Source organism: Triticum aestivum, chromosome 5D (assembly GCF_018294505.1).
Source record: "Triticum aestivum cultivar Chinese Spring chromosome 5D, IWGSC CS RefSeq v2.1, whole genome shotgun sequence".
NCBI classification, from domain to species: domain Eukaryota; kingdom Viridiplantae; phylum Streptophyta; class Magnoliopsida; order Poales; family Poaceae; genus Triticum; species Triticum aestivum.
The window spans coordinates 309,233,037-309,253,897 of NC_057808.1; the positions used below are offsets into that span (position 1 = coordinate 309,233,037).

The window sequence follows — 20,861 nt, forward strand, 5'->3', positions numbered from 1 at the left end:
ATGAGGTGTTCGGTAGACTGCATCTACCTCAGCCAGGCTCGTTGGATATCGTTTTGGGTTGTTTTGGATGCTTGGCCTGCATGAAAATCTTGGCTCAGACGGAACTTAAAGCGTCTCTAGCTCTTCCTATGGAGGAATGCTCGAATGGGTCATTTCTGGCAAGTCAGACCCGAGCGATGCAACCCAGGGCACGTGGGTGGAGGCGGCTGCATGCGTGGGGCAGGCGCGAGACGCCGTGTTGTTTCCCGGAGCCGTGTCGTAAACCCCCCCACCCTTCTCTCACCACTCACTCTCCCCTCTCTCCACTTTCTCATCGGTGGCGGCGAGCACAAGATCTGAACGACAGGCAGTGGCGACGAGCACAATATCTGGAACGGCAGGCAGTGGCGGCGAGCATTAGAGGCAAGATATGGACGACGTGCACCGGCTTCATCACCCCTCAGGCACGCGTTCATCAACGACAGCAAGGCCTCAGTCCCTGATGGCATCAATGTACACATTGATTACCATTCTCGCAGTCAATTTACACATTAATTATACCATCCACACATTCGATTTAGTCATCGACTGAAGCTCTAGGCTTTGATTTGAGACCGAACAAAGCATATTGAGTTAGGATTCGAGGGGTTTGAATGGGATTGCATAGGATTTTCACTAAATGGGGGGTCTAATTGATCACAATCCCTTATCTATTCAAATTGAATGCAATCAAACAAGCAGTGAAGCCTAGCCGCGGCGAGCCTGGACGTGCTTGGAACGACGGTAGCCTTGAGGCTTTGTAATCATCAACCTTCATGGGCATTGTAGATTAGCCATGCTCAGGAGCCCTGACCACCATCTGGACCGTCATCCACCATCTCCTCTTGGCTGTTGTCCTCCAGAACGATGATGGCCGGCGTATACTCAAAAGCTCGAGGTCTTTATGAGCAAGCAAGTTAGATGCACCCCACTTAATCTATGGAAGATTTCACATATTCATAGCTCTATGTGTATCCTAATTGACGATCATCACTCCTTGCATTACCATCAATCATGAACGAAGGGAGTAAAAAGAAACGTAAGGGAGTAGTATGTTTTTTTCTTCTTGTTTTCCGAAGATCCCCAAACGCCCAGCATCATGTGCACTGCACGGCCGCGAATTGGCAACAGCATCTCCCAGCAAGTTCGGCGCTAGTCGGTGTGGTCTATATAAAGCGGCCTCGCCCCTTGGCTCCTCCTTCCCCACCCTTTCGCCTAGTGCCCCTAGGCCGGCCTCCGGGCTCGAACCCACTGCTCTAACAAATAATAAATCCGCGTACAAATCTACCCCCACTGACCCAGATCATCCTCATCCCCATCCGCTCCCGCCGCCGATCCGCGCCACAATTCACATCTGACTTCCCCCAATTTATCTTGCTTCGATTCGATTCTCTTGGTTCGTTCGTAGGGACTAGGGTTGGGAGCCGATCGCGCGCCGCCGGAGCCGATCGATAGGGTTAGGGTTAGAGGGGGAAGGGGCTGAGATGGAGAAGAAGAAGGCGGCGGTGCCGCTGGTCTGCCACGGCCACTCGCGGCCGGTCGTCGACCTGTTCTACAGCCCCGTCACGCCCGACGGCTACTTCCTCATCAGCGCCAGCAAGGGTAAGCCATCCGCCCTCTCGCCCGCTCTAGCCGTGGCTTGCGATGCGAGGGCAGCAGTTAGTTGTGTGGATTCTATTGCGCAGTGGAATGGATGATACGCTCGCTCCTGTGCTTGTGATGAGACGAATTCTGTTTTGGCGGATGAGTAATGGCCACTGCCGTGGGTTCTATCGGGATTTAATGTCTCATTTAGTAATCTCATCAGTGCGATTGATTGCCCAGTTTAAAGGTGGTCTGTACCAATTTGAATGGTGAGGTTATCCAATGTATCCAATGTATTGATATTCTATAGTTTGTAATTAGGGTGATAAGTAGGACGGCTACTGCTGTACTTGATCATGTGAACTTGAAATGTTTGAGATAGGAAGGGTGGAAGCTAGTAGGGATTATGGTTACCTAATGTGTTGATATTTTGTAATTTTGGTAAGTAGGATGACTACTGCATCCCACAATCATGTGAACTTTTAGATATTTGAGGTATAGATATCTCAAGAGTTTATTACCCCGATGGTGATGCTATATTTATTGTTTTCATTTAGTGTATCTTGTGTTTGTTTGTTGTCACGTAGTGCAGTTTTTACCATGTAGGTCAGATTTGGAGGACTAAGCGTCTCAATGTACTCTTCATGTCACTCTTGTTCTAGTTGTGGCCTCTTAGTTTGTCACTCATCTCAAATTATTTGTATGTTTTTAAGTCTACTGCTATTCAAGATATCTATGAAGCAACAAATCCCCGCCCCACCAACCACACACAAGCTCACATGTGTAGTCGTAGTCTCCGAGGCTAGATGCCAGATTTAAAGAATTAGTTTGGATCGCCTACTTATTGATGGTTATTACATTGGACAGAATTATTCTGTCCCTGAATTGTCTGGACTCCAGGTATTTGCAGAAAGTAGTAATTTCAAGTCTGTTCAAACGAGGGTTTGTAATTGTGTGTTATACTCACTATTCATTTTTCGTACACGCCATTAAGCTGTCACAGTTGTGATGGAGTTAAACCATACTAGTATGAAAGTCATGTTTGTGTCCATAGTTAAACCATACTAATATAAAAACACTAATATAGGCACACACTAAAATGAACATGGACCTATGAGGACAGGTATAAAATATTAAGTTATGGATAACTGTACATAGATTATTAAACATCTATTTCGTGCATTGATCTGGTTGTGTATTTTGATGTCTCAAACTTGTACTGCTGCAAAATCTATATACACTGTACAGTGTTGGATTCAAAACAAATATTCCCATATTTGACAAAAGAGGGACCGGATCTGCATCTATTTGCATCTCTAGCAGATGTCATCCCATTTGTTTTTATGTAAATGCATGTATCTTCTAGATTTACACGAGTTATTTTAATTTTGAATTAATAAGTGAATGATTAAAAGATGTTTTTGTCTTTGAGTTGAACAATAACCAATACATGTATTTTTTTTGTTATAAGTATTAGGATATTGTAACATGGCTGATAGAGGATGTTTTGTCTCTTAATTTTTGCTTGATATTAATATTACAAATACTGGAAAAGAGAGAAACGTAAACTTTAAAGCATAGCACTTGAGATTCTACCCTGTAGTAAACTTAAATATGTGTTAGAGAAATGTATTGTCTTGTTTGATTGCTGGCTATCAAATATAGCTAATATTGTGTACTTCCCTTTGCAGACTCAAATCCAATGCTTCGTAATGGTGAGACTGGAGATTGGATTGGGACTTTTGAAGGTCATAAAGGTGCTGTTTGGAGCTGTTGCCTTGACACAAATGCTCTGCGTGCTGCCTCTGGTTCTGCAGACTTTTCAGCGTATGATTTTCTTATGCATTGTTTGGTTCCAGTTACTGTATCAATTGATGCTTATCCTATGTATTGTGTCTTTTTTTTTCTGTGTGTAATGCTTCTGTGCTGGTGGTAGTATGTTCGCTCAGTCGTTTTGCCACCTCTCCGCTCCTTATCTTCTCCCGCAATGGCAGTGTTCTTCTTAGACAAAGGTGGCTGCTGGTGGCAGGGTTAGGATTAAGGTCCAGTTTGTTAGGGCTGGTTCACCAGGATTCTTGAGGCCTGGACTGTAGAATTACTAAATTAGGGTGGGGGTGTTGATGGTGCTATCAGACGCAGGATTGGAGGGGGCAGTTTGCGGTGGTGGTGGGTCGTATGTGTGCCAGTTAGGTTGAGTGGAGGCGGGGGTGGGAAAGAGGCTACGTCCGTGGACGGAACGCATGGATAACCACGACACTGGTTGGCCCAGTCAGCATGGCAGTGAAAGTAGGGGCAAGATGAGGAAAATGTTGATGGCTAGTAGTGGTGCACTAATGTGTGTCTGGTACCGCAATAACTGCATGTTTTCTTGCATCTTGATTTGGAATATTGCAAAGTTATTTAACCAAATTCCACTTATAGCCATTAAACTGCACATGCTTTGCTAATTTGGTAGTCTTGTCCACTGTTGGCTGCATTTATGGTACGAAGGCCCAAAGAATCAAACAGCATAGTAAAATATTGTACTACTTAAGTCTACTTAGGAATTAATGGGCATTCATAAGTAGGTCAATGTGCATATACATAAATCACAGACTGTTCTCAAATTTCTTCCGTTGTAAATATATATTCTAGATGCAAAACCAGGGCTTTGTACAAAATGGATTCAATGAAAGATCTGTTGCAAGTGTCTGCAGGACAATAAGAACGAGCATGTTTGCAAGAAATAATGCTAATCAGCAAGCATCATAGTTCTCTAATGTTAATACTCATAGATGGCCCCATCTTCATATTCCTGAGTTTAGCTTGCTGTTTTCATTGACATATCCATTGACACCTTCTCCATTTTCTTTTCTTCCCAGTAAAGTATGGGATGCACTAACAGGTGATGAACTACATTCATTTGAACACAAGCATATAGTCCGTGCATGTGCCTTTTCTAAGGTATTGCTTATTCAAACTGAGCCCTGCGGCATCCCTTTTTGTTCCTAATGTTGGTTGTTACCTTTATGGTCTACTAAATTAGAGCCTGATCTAATCTAATTTTTCATTCCTGCCTAAAATATATTAGCTATCAAAAGTGAACATTGGTTTCTGAAATCTGGACCGTTTTACATGTTTTACCCAATTGTTGTCTTCCATGAGCAGTTTTTAACCTAATTAAATTGCAAATGTCACTGCAGGATACCCACCTGTTGCTTACTGGAGGTATGGAAAAGATTTTGCGTGTATATGATTTGAACAAACCAGATGTTGCTCCGAAAGAACTTGACAAATCACCTGGTTCTGTCCGAACTGTTGCTTGGCTTCATAATGACCAAACTATACTGAGTTCCTGCACTGATACGGGTGGAGTAAGGTGTGTTTGTGTGTCTGGAGGAAATGCCTCTATTTTGGTATCCTAAACATGTACTGGTTGGCTATATAGCATTCTCCGTCTCGAATAACTAGTATGGGTTTTGACAGGTTATGGGATGTGAGGAGTGAAAAAATTGTCCAAACTCTTGAAACCAAGGGACCTGTTACCAGTGCAGAAGTAAGCCAGGATGGCAGGTTCATCACCACAGCTGATGGCTCAAGTGTAAAATTTTGGGATGCTAATCAGTAAGTCTTTTTCTGTTGACACTTTTCTGCATCATATGAATAGATCAATTCCTTACGTACAAACCTTTTGGTTGTTACCCTGCAGCTTTGGGCTTGTTAAAAGCTATGATATGTCGTTTATTGTGGAGTCAGCTTCACTTGAACCGAAGTCCGGGAGCAAATTCATTGCTGGAGGAGAAGATATGTGGGTTCATGTATTTGATTTCCTCACCGGTGAAGAAATAAGTAAGTCAATCTATTTGAACATTTAATCATCCATTCTTCTGTTCAATCAGCGTGGTTTGCAACTTTGCATTATCCAAACAGAAACACCAGCACCACATGTTATTTTGGTTTCATCTTATTTGTAGCTTCTGCACATGAAATCTGCTGTTAGTTACAATTAAGACCATGAAACTAAAATTCTGCGTTCAGAAGTTAATCTCCTTGAATGGCGAGCTTTTATTCTACATTTATCTGGTCATTCTTGTTGCACTTGTCATTAACTCTGAAAAGGAATTCATGCAATACAATTCGTTGCACCTTGTAGTCATTGCTGCCAAATCTGTATTTATATTATCTACTACTCTTATAAAAAACCGAGTTGGTGATGATGGTGTGCCTGCCATCCTGTAATATAGACCGTCCGATCTATATCTGACGGATAGAAAGCAAACTATGACAATTTTACAAAAGATACCCGCACCTCTCTCCACATTTACAGATAAGGCCTTGCCTCGTTCATCCTTATCTCCCACAAGATAAACTACTCATACAAATGCATCTTGATGTTCCGTGCAACGCATGGGCATTTTGCTAGTATTATATTATAAAGCAGTTGGAAAGGAACATTGGAAATGGATCAATATGTTGTTCTATATTTCAATGATGAGATTCATCGATGTAATCTTAAGCAAGAGTTCCACCGGCACCGAGACTAGTTTATTAGTACTATTTTCACTCATCGTTATTTCATGTGTTTTCTGATATTGTGCGTTGACTATTTGATGGTATTTATGTTGCAGTATTGTCATGTTACTTGTTTGATTGTGCTTCAATTGTATACTTCTCAGAAGTTATTATTGGTTCCTTGTCCTCTCAATTACACTTTGCCATGCTGACATAACCGAGTATTGTTGTATTGTGCAGCCTGTAACAAAGGGCATCATGGTCCAGTTCACTGCGTCCGGTTTGCACCTGGTGGCGAATCATACGCCTCAGGGTCGGAAGATGGTACTATTCGGATCTGGCAGCTGAGCCCACCTAACGTGGATGCTGAGGAGGCGGTCGATACAAATGGTAAACCCAAGGCTGGAGCAGAGGAGATTGCGTGTAAGATCGAAGGCTTCCACATTGCCAAGGAGGAGAAGGCCGGGGAGTAGGATTACATCGTTGGATGAGATGCTGTTGTGTTATCCTCAAAGCTGCTCTTTCCGCCTTGCCTTGCGTCTGTTCGTCAAAGCCGGTGTCCGACTTAAGTGTGGCTGGCTTGTATGAGTAGTTAACTGCGCCGTGGGAAAAATCTTGCCCTTCATCGAGCAACTGCTAGGGATTTTTTGGTACACCGAGAATAAGCCAAGAGTAGAACATTTTGTGGATGAGGTGTTGATCAGGATTAGATTGAGATGCCATTGTGTATTTTGTGTTGACACATTTTTGTCCCACCCTTTTATGTTGACGATGATAGACGAAATGGTGTTGTTTTGGTTGATATTCGCTGGAGAACATGGCAGAAAGACAAAATGATATTTCCAGCGGCACTGCCTCGTGTTGTTGGCAGTTTAGTAAACTGCATTACAGTGGTAACATCGCCTGTTTGTCGCATTACTTTGTTGCCGACCGTTTAGGTGCCCTAGAAATGCGCATATCAATGCCTTCGTGCAGCAGGTGGATTAAACAACGGTTACATTCTTACCGAGCTCGCCATCACACGAGTTTCAAGTAGTAGTACCAACTGCTCCCTCCTTCCTGGTTAACTAGGCCCCTCAACACATGGGTAGTTGAAGTCAGTCAGCAGAGAAATTAGTCGGAGGCTACCGTAACTAGGTCTTCCATATTCCAATGTGAGGGTGGTGCCCGGAGATACTGTGTGACGGCACCGCTCACCCCATCCCGTGAGGGGTAAAACCGGGAGATCCGTGGACAAGCACGCGCGCACTGGACCAGACTCCAGGCAGGCAGGCAGTCAGTCAGGCCCGTCGGCGTCGTGGACACAAAGGACGGACAGACACTGGGGTGGGGGGTCCGCCCTGCTCGCAACTTGCAGCTTTGCAGCGCCGGTACACGCCGCGCTGATAATTTCATTTTATCATAGGCCCCGCCTCCCCCTTCCTTTCCTCCCCCCACACTCTCTCTCTCCAAAATCAAATCAAACCGGAGCCAAATCAAAGCAGCTCCTCCCCGGAACACCGGCCGGGAACCCCTCCCCGCCGGATCCGCCCCCGCCCCCTCCCCCGCCTCCGCCCGCGGTTCGATCCGGCGCGGCCGCCTCCGGGCCTGCATTCGAGGGGCTCCGGTCGCCGGCGCCGAGTCGTCCCCTCTTCGGTCCGTTCTCTTCCCTTCCCCCTGCCTTCAGTGCTGCTCTTCTCCGCGCCGTGTTCCAGTTGTAGGCATTCCTGGGGCGCTCCTTGCTTGGTTCGCGCTGGGGGCGAGAGCGCGGGGCTGGCGAGGTAGGGTTTGGGCTCCGGAAGTCGCGTCCCCTCTTCCCGGGGGTCTCGGTCCTTGGTGATGAGCGGGGAGGCGACGCAATGCTGCTGTTTCACTGGGGTTTAGTGTGCCAATTTTGTTGTATTTTTTTTCTTGTCATGGTGGTTCCATGTTGTTTCCCTGCTGTGAGATTCCAACGGTACCTAGGTCCTCGCATCTAGTGCGTTCTGTACCCTTTTGGAAGATTCCGGGGTAGCTCCATGGCAGGTATAACAGGGATGTTGCGTTATTAGGTTTAGATAGACGAGCCCCAGAAGATGGTTTGCATTATCAGCAGGTTTAATTTACTCACTACTTGGACGTCCCTGTCAGTTTACTGTACATTTCTCTCGTTAGATGGAATTTTGCTAGGGATTATAGGAAGTAGGCTATGTAGCTATCACCCATGTTTGAACCAAATGCAACTTCCCCGAGTCCTCTTTGCTAGAGTTTGCAAATAAATAGAACATGTCCTATATAATATCAACAAGTTTGGGTGAATCTCACTTTCCTTTGGTGGAGTTGCCACTAATGTGTTGTGTTGGTCATTTTTGCCCCTTTTTTAGTGGATAATTTTTTGCCAGTCAACTTCATATAGTTATAACTTATTCAATCACCATACTTAAGCAGTGACAGAAGGGGAAATAAAAGATAAGCTATCAAGCATGCTATATTAATTTGCTACTTCAAACTTCAAAGTGTTTTTATATGCTGACCATGGATTAAATGATCTGTTGGACTATGCTTTGTTCCTTAAGAGATTTTTTTCTTTCGTTTTGCTGATAATATGATTGCATGATGCAGTTTGAAGTATAATTTTGGAGGATCTGACTAAGGAAGCACATAAGATCGACCTGTTCTTAATGGATAAAATACCTGCTGATTGCCCTTATCCTGGATGTTTCTTCTGTGTTATGAAGGAAGCAAACCCTAGCAAAAGAAGAGCAAGTGTGCTGAAATTCTTTAGAGAACTTCCTTCCCAAGATGATGATGGCCAAGTTCTCCCTATCAGTGGCCTTTGGAACACTGCCATGGCACACCCAAATGACCCTGAATTCATCAACTTGGGAATATTTGAGTGCATGGCAGCTCTAATATGGAAGGGCCTGAAAAACAGGCGTTGGCTTTCACATGATCAGAATATCTACATCCCATATTATGCAGCACATGTTATTGGATCCTATACGATGAATATGGAGGAGTTTGCAGAACGCGCTGTTCGTGCCGGAGTAATACCTCCATTAGTTGAACTCTTAAGAGGTAGGCTGACCTGGGTGGAGCAAAGAGTTGCTGTCAGAGCTTTGGGGCATTTGGCTACATACCCTAGTACATTTCCTGCTGTTGCTGATCATGGAGAAGTGCTTGAACTTGCAATTCAACTTGCCTCAAGCTCTCTAGAAATTGTGTACTCTCATTTTTACCAATTCGTAGATCGGAGACTTGGCTACCACTGTGATCTTCTTACACGTGGTATGGGTGGTGCTGAAATGGAATCTCGTAAAGCTGAGGAATGGGCTAGCCAACTGCAGTGCTGGTCTTTGCAGCTCATAAACTGCTTTGCATTTAAGCCTGAGTTTCTCCATGATATCTGCAAGCCTGAATTTCTAGCTAAGTTACCTGGTATGTGGGGTGGACTTGTGAATGAGAACTCACCTGCTGGTGTTGGTTTACTAAGAACAATCTGCCAGAGCAAGCTTGGACGAGGTCATGTTGCTAATATTTCTGGTGTCATTGAAGCTTTATGTAATATTGCTCGTTCTTCAGATGACTGGCAATACATGGCCATTGATTGTCTACTCTGGTTAGTGCAGGATCCTAGTACATATCATAAGGTAAGACATTCAATTTTTTTACACAATGCTCGAAGGGATGCTTAAACATGATCAAGAATTCTAATTTAGGGTCTTGTCACATGGTGCCCATTCCCATGCCCTAATTGAAATTGCCTGGATTATATTTGTTGAATTGCTTGAGCTTTAAAGATATCGACAAGTATCTGTTGTTCCTTGGAAATGATAACAAGAAAATTTGTACAGTTTAAATGTAAATTACATAATTTCTGATAAACATTAGGAAATGAAGTGTTGTACTAGTATTTTGAGCTGACAATTTTTGAGAAATGATATTAAATTTCACTTTCTATATTGGATTTGTAACATTAAATTTCGTTGGAGATAACTGCAAATTACATAACTCTTTGTAAATCTTTGGAAATGAAGAGCTGGGTATTTTGAGCTACCAATTTCTGATTATTTTTATTATCTTAAAATACTATTGTTAAGCTTAGGGTGCTGCATCTATTGTCTGTTTAAGCGGTATAATGATTTCAACTGTTAAGCATTTCAGATATTGTTTGGTGCGAGCTTGTCTGCTTTCTTTTTGTTAATGCTAGTTCAGAATGGTTACTGTTGCTGGTTATTAGCTAAAAAAGGCCTTTATCATTGCTGTAGTCCTGTCTGGATGCAACACATAATTGTTTGTTTAGCTTTGGTTTTTATAACTTTAGTTGCTTTTCCCATGTGTACAGGTTATAGATAAAATCGCCCCGACACTGATAGATTTAGCAGATATTTCCACACTTGGTGATTACAAAAGGCTGGGTGACACTATTGTCACAGTCCTCCAAGAGTGTATGCAACAAAATGGGAATTCACGGAATTCAATTAGTAGTCACACCAAAGAAGAAATTGATGAGCTCTTGAGTTTCAAGCAGAAACTGAAATCGGAAAAGAATATGCCGAAGGAGGATCTTCATATAAAACAAGCTGCAGCATTGGTTGTAAAATTGGAAGGAAATTCTCTGTTCTCTTCAGGAAATATAGAAGGAGCTGCAGCTAAGTACTCTGAAGCACTCGCATTGTGTCCAATGAAGTCCAAGAAAGAAAGAGTGGTGCTTCATAGCAACCGAGCTCAGTGTTATCTTCTCCTGCAGCAACCTTTGGCTGCCATCAGTGATGCTACCCGTGCGTTGTGCCTTCATAGTCCGTTGAATCGACATGCCAAAAGTTTGTGGAGAAGAGCTCAAGCATATGATATGCTTGGTTTAGCCAAAGAGAGCCTGCTGGATGCAATTCTGTTTATAAATGAATGCTCTCAGTCCAGTGATCCTGATCTATCCTTGAGGCAAAACAAGGTTCCTGATTACGCTGAGCGATTGGTAAAGAAGCAGATGCGTGCTGCTTGGTTATTCAGGGAATCATCCCTAAAACATGGTGGAATCCATTGTGAGGGAGATGCTAGTGATGCATTTGGTCAAGAGGCCGATGACTCTGAGTGGGAGACAGTGAGTGAAAGCGATGGTGAAGATGATGAAAGGAGAGAAGCAGATGATGAAACTGAATGGAAGAGTGGTGGTCACAGGGAAGATGCGTACGAGAAAAGCTGAGAAACAGGTTTGCAGACAAAAAGTGCTGTCCCTTTATTTATCTATTTTAACTGTGGTTTCCTTCTAATAAGTGTAGTGTAATGCATGTAAGAACATTTGATTTTTTTGAAGAATAACTATGATGTGAAAATTAAACAACTTTTCTCACCATTCCCTAATTATCCTACAAACAGGAGTGGTGTAGTGGGCAAACAGTGACAGGAATTGTAACTAAAAGTTGTATGTACCGTAGCCACCCCAAGATATTCTTTTAAGAAAAAAATTAGAAAATTTCCTGCCTCAGTGCTCAATCTATATGCCGTACACACATAATCATTAGCAATCTGCGATTTGTTTACCTTTTCCTGACTTTAGAAAGGTGACGTTTCATTATGGCTAGTACAAACAACTCGCAACTATGGTGCCTTCCTAATCCAAGCATCTGTTGTCTTTCAGGTTTTGGTGCTATCTATTGTTATCTAGTAAGATTGCTCTCATTGTGCTTGTCGTCGGAAGCAGCAACAACAACAGAAGCAGCCGCTTGCCTGCTGCCCTGCAAAAGCTAAATTAAGTTGTGGAAACTATATGAGTCTGCTACTGAAAGCTCATAAAAATGTAGCTTTCAAAAGTATGTCTGGTGTCACCGTATTGTCCGCATGGAGAGCAAGGCCAAAATTTAGCCGTTGCCCTCGCCGTGTTCTTTGGTCTGTGTGAGTTGCTATGACAGACTATTGAGAATGTTGTCTTGCTCTTGATTGGTGTTGTAAATTGAACAGAACAGTACCTTAGTTCTATCTTAAACATCATCAATTTGTGAATGAGCTTTACCTTGAAGACGCAATGCAAGTGATATACTTCTGTGCGTCTTGAAATTTCCATTTGTGTGGCACAGATGATCGAGTGCTCGATCACAACAGGAAACCTTTTTTCCAATTTACTCTAGATATCTTTGCGCTATTCGCAGTGCAGTGGAATAGTTGACGAACGTGCATGAACAGGTGATACAGGGCAAAAACCATGATATAAAGAACAGAAAAAAATAATCACTCACCGTATCATGGTTTTGGTTACTGTCGGAAGACAAACTCTTTCTATGGAATTTGATCTGTATATGAGTAATCTTTGCATCATGGTTTTGGTTACTGTCGGAAGACATGCTTTTCTACCTTTTTATGGAATTTGATCTGTATATACGTAATTTTTGCATCACAGTTTTGGTAATTGTCAGTAGACATGCTTTTCTACCTTTTTATGGAATTTGATCTGTATATATGCGTAATCTTTGCATCCTACGCGGTTGTCTGGTCTTAGACGTTTCAACCTCCAAATTCATGCATAAACTTTCAGCCCTATATTTTTCAACTTGAAAAGTCACATAAAAACATTTCAACATCCTAGCCTAGCTGTCTCAGTCCACTATTTTGAAAATAAGGTGTAAGTGAGAAGTCTTTTTTTAGGGGAAATTGTTGCTCTTTTATTCATAGTTTATCTCTTCTATAACCTCGGAGCGGACACACTCCGGGGCACATAAAGCCAAGTTTTACAAAGCGACTTACATCAACCCTTCCTAGCTAGGACATGTGCTACTTTATTTGCACTCCTACGCCGAACAACACGGTGCTCCTGAACCGCTCCAAGCAAGGTTTTGATTTCATGTACCAGATGCCCAGTGTGAGAGAAATCTTTGTTGACATCTAGCAGCTTCCTGACCACTTCCTTAGAGTCCGTCTCGAGGATGAGCTTCTGCACATTGAGCTCTTGAGCAAGCAGTATGGCTCGGCGACACGCTTGCAGCTCCGCCACTTCAGGATCCACGACGGCCGGGAAAAAATGGCATGCTCCTTCTAAGAATTCACCATGGCAGTCCCTAAGGACTACACCTCCCGCTCCCGACCCTTTGCTCTTCGCCATTGCTCCATCAGCATTTGCTTTCACCCATCCTATGTCTGGTTTCCTCCAAGTTTGCAGAACTCGCTGTTCCGGTTGTTTCAATTCCTATGCCCACACTTCCCCTCTTCACATATGCCATGCCGCTAGGATTGCGTCTTCATGGTAGTGCGGACCCGGTGGAAAGGGGAAGGTAGGAGTCAACTATGCTAGAGTTTGTGACACCGGTGGTGATGCCAGATCTAACAGTGGTTGGCGACCATTCTGCGTAGCATCCATGCAGATGACTCATGGAGTTTGACATTAACGGTTATGCCGGGTCTGGTAGTGGTTCGTGACCATCAACAACGCTCTAACATCGTGCACATGCATATGATGACAACTATGCAAGTGTCCTGGATCAACTGCAGCTGAGAGGGGGGGGGGGAGGGAGAGAGACAGAGGTCTCAAATTTTGTGTGGATCCAATGATGTGGTACATATATGGAATTGTCTGCTTGTGCGAGCAACCGTAGATTATTTTGAATTTAGGTATTGATTCTCTATCAAGCGATTACTTTGATCATGTGATTTTCATCATTGAAATGTACAACCACAACCTAACCTAAAGTTGCACATAGTTCCCCGACCACAGGAATCTAGAAATAGTAAATTGGTTCAATTTGTAAAGCATCTTTCCTCTTATAAAATTTGACATTGCACAATATTAGGGCAAATAGGAGCATGGGGTATACATTATTAAGAACACTCACGATTTATAATTAGATGCCTTTTTGACAGGAGAGTAGTTTCTAAGATGCAATTTTGGCCATTGGTTTTCTACATCTCCAGTAAAAAAGACATAAAACAACTACAAACTAATTCTTATTAATGACAAATCTATAATATTATTTTCATATAATTCAATCACGATGTATTGTTGCGTATTGCAAGTTAAAATTAGAGAATTTCGACTGCATGGTTCATAATGTTAAGTATTAGGAATTCACAAAAAAAGTTACCTATTAGGAATGGAGTTAGTTAACAACGGAACTACTCACCAACCGATACCCTAGAAATCAAGGGTTCTCTAAGCACCGACCTTATCTTTTGGAACAATACAAAGTTTGTGACGGGTGGTGGAAAGTCCACTATAATGTTGCTAGGCATGTCTTTTGATGATGTGTTATGGTCATAGCAAAAATGCAATGTAAGAAAAGGACTAAACAAGTAAGATTTTAGAGGCAAAGACGATAATATGTAAGGTGGAAATAAAAGGTTTCTAGGAATCTAAATGCATGGCGGTAGGTTTTTGATGCCACTCGCAAATATTGGAAGTCGATATATAGGGTGGTAGCAACCTCCCAAAAGCTTCAACAACTGAGTAGTCTAGCTCCTCTTCAAGTCTAGAGACAAAGTTGTTCGCGTAGATTTTTCTCGCCTTACGGTTTTCTGCCTCCACTATTGTGCATTCAATTTCATGTCTATCCAACCGAGATGTTCCGAAGATGCGCTTTCATTTTGTCCCTAGATGCGCTTTCATTTTGTCCCTATAACCAAAATTGACGTAGACCTACAATCAGTGACAAGTAATATTTTTATTGCCAGAAAAAGGTTTTTTGGTTAGTATTAAATAATCCTGAAGCTACACACGTATACCTCCAAAAAAATAATGAGGAGAATAACGACGCTTCGTCTACCGGGTTCATTACCGCCTTTGTCTTATATTTCTTGGGCGGCAGGTAAGAACAATAATGTGTGCCGGTATGGTATAACATAATTTTTTACACGGACTGATTTCCGAAATAGGGGAAAAGAGCCTTGAGAGAAGGTGATGAAAAATGACAAGTTAGAAGGAATACATTAGTGGCCACTTTCATTAGCGATTTACTTACCATTCATCTTATTTTTCTAAACTACATCGAAGACACTTAAGATCGTTGATAGGCGATGGTGCGAAGATGACAATTCATTGCATTCGCTATGTAGTGAATACGATAAAGTTAGGATCGTCAACAATGATGTCAAAACAAGAAAATGGAGACTATAACACATGAGATGATTGATAAGACAAATTTAGATCTGAGGCGCCGAGACAAGGAAGTCAGTCGCATTTTTATTTTGAGCACAATGGTGAACATATTGTAGTTGTACCAGGCCTCTCGAACAGGATTGTGCCAAAGCCCTAAAAACCCATAGATAACCCAGGGGCAGGGCCCCACGAAGCCCAGAAGCAAAGCCATTCCCCTTCGTTGTTTCCTCTTCCGTTACCACTCCACCCCAGACCCGGTCACCATTTAGGCACACCCATCGACGTGGTATCCGGCTATCCGCGCCGCCCATCCACCCTAACTCCGATCCCATCGCCGATCGCCTTCGCCCCACCCTAAAACCTCCGGCCGCCGTCGCCCCTCCGATGGCCGGCCAGCCCCGCGAACGCGGGTCCCGCGCCGCGCGCAAGGGCCGCCCCGTCCGCACGCCAGCGACCCTGCTCGCCCTTAACCCCACCCCCGATCCCGATCTGTCCGCGCAGGCCTCTGACGACGTCTCTCCGTGGGGCCGCTCGACGGCGGACGAGCTGGAGGACCGCCTCCTCAAGAGGCTGGAGGAGGCCTACGCGGCGGCGCTGGCCGGCCTCGCTGAGCTCGGCTACGCCGAGGACTCCGCGCTCCGGGCCGTCCTCCGCGCGGGCCACTGCTACGGCAAGCTTGACGACCCTGTCGATAACATCGTCGCCAACGCCCGCTCCTTCCTCAACGATCCAGACGCCCCCGGCGGAGCCGGTGGGTTTGCCGACCTCCGCCGCCTCGAGGAGTACTCCCTAGCGGGCCTCGTCTGCCTCCTTCAGAGCAGCCGCCCCACCATCTCCCGTGTCGAGGCCATGTGGTGCCTCCTCGCCAACGACCTCCGCCTCGAGCAGGCCATCAACATGGGAGCCTCCTTCACCGATAAGTCGCCCCACTCTGGCTTCTCCACCGCCGAGAGTGATGCGCCTTCCCCGGCCGCCCCCGCCCCAGGGCAGCGTGGCTACTGCCACTTCCATGCGACCACGGCCACAGAGAACCACATGTTTGACCCTGAAACATTCATGCGTCTTGCGATGCGCGCCCACACTGACAGCACGCGCCCGCACACCGAGAGCACTGCTGGCGTGGTCTCCTGCGTCAAGAACACATGGTCACGGTCCGGCGGCAGCGCTGCCCCGGCCCCTGCTGCCCCAGATGGGCAGGGGCAGCCCAAGCAGTCATTTGCTATGAAGGTGTCCACCGATGATCTCATCGAGTCTGTGGTGATGGAGCTTGAGTCGCTGGACATTGACAAGAAGGACCCTCCTGCGGAGAAGCCTGATCCCAAGAATGAGATGGTGCGTGACCTCATTAAACAGACGCGGGAGATGGAGGAGCAGCTCAAGGAGCGCAAGGAGTGGGCCCAGAAGAAGGCGGTACAGGCTGCTCGTAAACTTGGCAATGATCTCACTGAGTTGCGCATGCTGCGGATGGAGCATGATGATAACCAGCGGCGGAAGAATGATAAGCAGTCACTTGAGGATGAAACAATGAAGCGCCTCACTCGTCTGGAGTATGAGCTGAAGAAGAAGAGTGGGCAGCTTGACCGGAGTAATGCTAGTGTGCAGAAACTGGAAATGGAGAATGCGGAAATACGTGCTGAGATGGAAGCCGCGAAGCTGAGTGCATCGGAGACTGAACGGCAATGCCAGATACTGCTAAAGAAAGAGAAGAAAGACAGCAAAAAGCTTGAGCTGTGGGAGCGGCAAAAGGCCAAGCTGCAGGAGGAGATCGCTGAATGCAAGGCGAAGATCGCACAGGCAGATAAGGAGCTGGCTGGGGTCAACAAGTCAATAAGAAATATGGAGGTGAGATTAATTTTGCACAGTCTATCATGATTGTTGCTTTAGTGTCTATAAGCTTTATGTGCTTCTACTTTTTATTAGCTAGCAGTTACAAACAGGTCACAAGCACATCCTTCCTACTAGGAGAGGTTGCTGGGTTTATATCATTTGTAGCTGCATTGGAGCTAACCACTACGCTTCATGCTCAGCTGGTCATCTTATAAAGTAGTAATGATCCTGATGGGCTATGGTGCCCTCTTATAGGAGTACAACTGGTGGTAAAAGCCTAATAATTTGATAAGAAGTAAACTATTTAGGCATACAAATTGTTATGCGTCTTCTCATGGTTGTTGTTCCAGAGTTAGCACAAGATGGTCAGGCTTAATAGTGAACAAGCACAGCCAGTGATTATGTACTCGTCTGTTGGTGCTAGATGGTAGTTACTGGGGGACCCTGCCACTTGTTGATCGGCATTGGTGTAGCTATCATTCATCACTGTTCTTGTTAAAAAATTTGTGTCATGCAGCTACCAGCATCAGCGTTCATCCATAACTGTAAGCTATTGCTTAGTAACTGCAACTTTCTTGCTTTGCTGTGAGGGCCAGTATTGTTACATGCTTTACTAATGATTCGTCTTGTTTTTATCTTGTTAGTCAAAATCATAATGTCAAAACTCGTCATCCTGAAAAATAGTGTGAACAACACATAGAACAAGCCTATGCCCTCCCATGTTTTTTCTGCTTGTGGCGTGCTATGCATTTTGATCTTCTGCGCTGGCCTGGTTATACTATAGTCCCAGATTGCCAGGTAACCATGAGAAATTGGGAATCATGTTAGAGTGCCTCCCTCAGTTCCCTTTCTGAATATAATTGCTTGTTTAAAGTAGCAAATCAGTATATAACTATTTGATGTATATAACCATTGGATGGTTGAAAAAGAATATAAAATAGAATTGTATGCTAGCCTTTCGGTAAATTCATTACATGGACAAAAGTATACCTTTGTGGTGTGTTCTGTTAAAACATTGCGCATGCTTTCTCAAATTTTGGCTGTGCTTTGGAACTTTAGCATTTGTTTTTAACTCAGAGGTTATGGGCCTTATTTGTCAACTGTAGATTGTTGCTTCTTTCTACTCCCTCCGTCCCATAATATAGACGTTATTACATCCAATATGTGAGTATATTTGATCTTACATTATGGGACAGAGGGAGTACGTTATAACCTTGGCTGCTTTGCTGGCCTTGCTGTTTGAATCTACTATATCTAAATAGAAGCCCCCTCACTACCTGATTTTCCTGCGTTCTTGTGCGTCCATCTCATCATAAATTCTTTCAGCCGTTTGATTTATCACAGAAATAAAAATGTGCCACCATCTTTTATTTATTATGATAGTGTAGCGAGAATGTAGTTAATGCTAATTGCCTGTTAATGCCTGTCAGAACTAAAATATTGATTGCACCAGTTATTCCATTGTAATCTTAGGTTAGAAGTACAGTTGTTAAGTTTTCTTTCAAAGCGGTAGGTACTAAACAGGGTTATTTGATATCTGTAATTCTGTTTTATTTGTTTCCTTTCATGCTTCTTAACTTCATGTTAATTTGGTCAGTTATCACAAACCTTCTTCCTCTATTTCCACTGGAGTTTATTATTGGTTTGTGCACATTACAATATTGTTATTGCACCGTTAACTAGTTTACGTGTCTCAGAAATCCCTATTGGGGATTTAAAACTGTTATTCTTGTTTTCTGGTTTATAATATAACTACTCCCTCTGATCCATATTAGTGATCAGCGACAACTAATATGGATCGGAGGGAGTAATAAATTCATTATCTACACAACTACTACATTGTACCATAACTTCATTTTTGAAACTGTTGATATCACACTTCTATGCTTTCAATGTGTCTCGCACATTTTGGGTATTTATTTGTCTGACAGATTGATTTGTAACATGTGTTTGGTATGTAGGTTAAAATAAGAGAAGACACAAAGGCCACAGAAGACAACTTGGCACTTGCAGAACAGGAACGTGGGAAGCGGGAATCTGCGAAAGCTGATGCTGATCGCCGACTTGAAGAAATTCGCCGGAAGACAGAAGTAGAGTCCCAGTGCTACAAAGATGACCTCCGGAGGCTCCAGGATCAGTTATCCCGTCTGCAGAAGTCCATGGGTGCAAATGCGCCGACAGTTCCATCAGCCTATCCTCCGGCTATGACTGACCGCAATGCAGCGGGGGCACCCAAGCAGCCCAACCAGAAGGCACCGCCCGCATCCAACAGGCAGCAGGAGCCTATCCAGAATACAGGCCGCCGCAGAGGCTGCATTATCTGCAAGAGGGAGGAGGCTTGCGTGATGCTGCTGCAGTGTGCTCACCAGGTGCTCTGTGTCGGCTGCAACAAGCAGCATGAGGAGAAAGGCGCAGTTCGCTGCCCCAGCTGCAACGCCAAGATCGAGGAGAGGATCAGGGTTTTCGGTGCCTCCTCCAACTGAGGCACCTGGTGGTGATGCTGCCGCAGACTTGGTTTCGCTTGGGGCAAAGAAAAACTGAACTCGTGGTCATCTTTGCCTTTTCTTTTTTTACCTTTGTGAAGAAAGAGTCAGCTCCGTCTCATAAGTTTTACCTGGTTCAGCTGTTCATGGATATATGCTGAATGCTGCAGTTCTGTCGGGGTATATGGGTACATTCAAACCTTTTTTGGTCGAAAAGTTGAATAGGAGCAGAGGAACCCTTTGGGATATATGAGTCAGTTGAACTTAAACTGATGTGTGTTCTCTAGTTTATTGCTTGATTTTTGTAGATGTGCTTGATGTTCTTGCTGGTGGGGAAACTTTGGTCGAGATATCTCGCGCAGGCCTCTCCTTGCTGTCAATGGTGACCGTAAAGCAGGTATTCTTGTTTTACGCATCTGCACGCTTCGCGTTTTGCCTGGCCATGGCCATGGGGGCGTCCACCAGATGAAGGCTACATAAAGATCAATACAGATGGTAGCATTGCAGTGGACGCAAGAAGAGGAGGGGCGGGGGAGTGGCGAGAACTGTCTCCACTCTTGGTGTAAACACTACCTAGGGATTACTACCGACCCTCTTATTTCTGAAGCTTTGGCTCTTCGCGATGGTATATTTTTGCCAAGCTCCGGGGCTATGGAAAGATCATTATGCAGACTGATTGCACGGAGATAGTCAATCTGGAACTCGCGCCTTGATTCAAGAAGTTTAGTGGCGCCTATCTTACATGAAACCGGGGATCGTTTATTTCTTTTTATGTTCAACATGTACTGAGACCAGCTGATACTGTTGCCCACCTTTGTGCCAAACAAGCAAAAAAACTAGAGGTCACAGACGCCTACTTTCCTTGTAACTTGCCTCCTAGCAGATGATGCCGGGGCGGTTTCCGTTGAATAAAGATTTCCGAATTCCCTCAAAATGCAAAGTTTGCCGACGTGTCCGGTTGCGTTTGCAGACAACGCCCGATCACCTCTTATATTTCACACATCACAACCACGCTCAGAGCATCTTCAACCGGACTTGGCAAATCCAACCCCTCAAACGCCCGCGGACGCGCCCGGACGTGTCCGCGGACACTGACCGGTCAAGTCTTAAATTTGCCTTCTCACAATTGGACACCTCAATTACGATACAAAGTCATGCAACTACGTCGATGGTAGACACATCGTCCGGCTATTACATCATTAAACAATGCCATCGGAGTACCAAAATTTGGCATGTTTGGCTATGCTGGAGAAGAACATCCACGGCTGCCCTTGCCCTTGCCGTCCTTGTCGCGGAAGTACCGGTCGAAGACACAGTAGGGATCGAGCCGGATCTGCTAGTCGCCGGAGCGGATGGGGAGAAATATATGTGGGGTCGGGTGGGCCAGTGCGGGCCGGGTCCGACGTGGCGGACACACCGGG

The 20,861-nt window shown here is 44.5% G+C and overlaps 3 protein-coding genes across 3 annotated transcripts; all 3 read left to right on the forward strand.

The window, feature by feature from the left end:
- The first annotated feature begins 1,210 nt into the window (after positions 1-1,210).
- On the forward strand, positions 1,211-6,897 carry LOC123121391 (serine-threonine kinase receptor-associated protein). Its single transcript, XM_044541348.1, has 7 exons — positions 1,211-1,620; positions 3,294-3,429; positions 4,464-4,545; positions 4,785-4,960; positions 5,068-5,205; positions 5,291-5,430; positions 6,334-6,897. The coding sequence occupies exons 1-7, from the start codon at positions 1,503-1,505 to the stop codon at positions 6,564-6,566; spliced, it is 1,023 nt and encodes a 340-aa protein (XP_044397283.1). The 5' UTR covers positions 1,211-1,502; the 3' UTR covers positions 6,567-6,897.
- A 629-nt stretch (positions 6,898-7,526) lies between these two features.
- LOC123121390 (uncharacterized) lies at positions 7,527-12,051 on the forward strand. The gene is made up of 4 exons (XM_044541347.1): positions 7,527-7,728; positions 8,674-9,701; positions 10,397-11,261; positions 11,690-12,051. The coding sequence occupies exons 2-3, from the start codon at positions 8,733-8,735 to the stop codon at positions 11,252-11,254; spliced, it is 1,827 nt and encodes a 608-aa protein (XP_044397282.1). The 5' UTR covers positions 7,527-7,728; positions 8,674-8,732; the 3' UTR covers positions 11,255-11,261; positions 11,690-12,051.
- Positions 12,052-15,355: 3,304 nt separating this feature from the next.
- Positions 15,356-19,709, forward strand: LOC123121389 (MND1-interacting protein 1). The gene is made up of 2 exons (XM_044541346.1): positions 15,356-16,972; positions 18,919-19,709. Exons 1-2 carry the CDS (start codon positions 15,515-15,517, stop codon positions 19,438-19,440), a joined length of 1,980 nt encoding a protein of 659 aa, XP_044397281.1. The 5' UTR covers positions 15,356-15,514; the 3' UTR covers positions 19,441-19,709.
- The last annotated feature ends 1,152 nt before the right edge of the window (positions 19,710-20,861 follow it).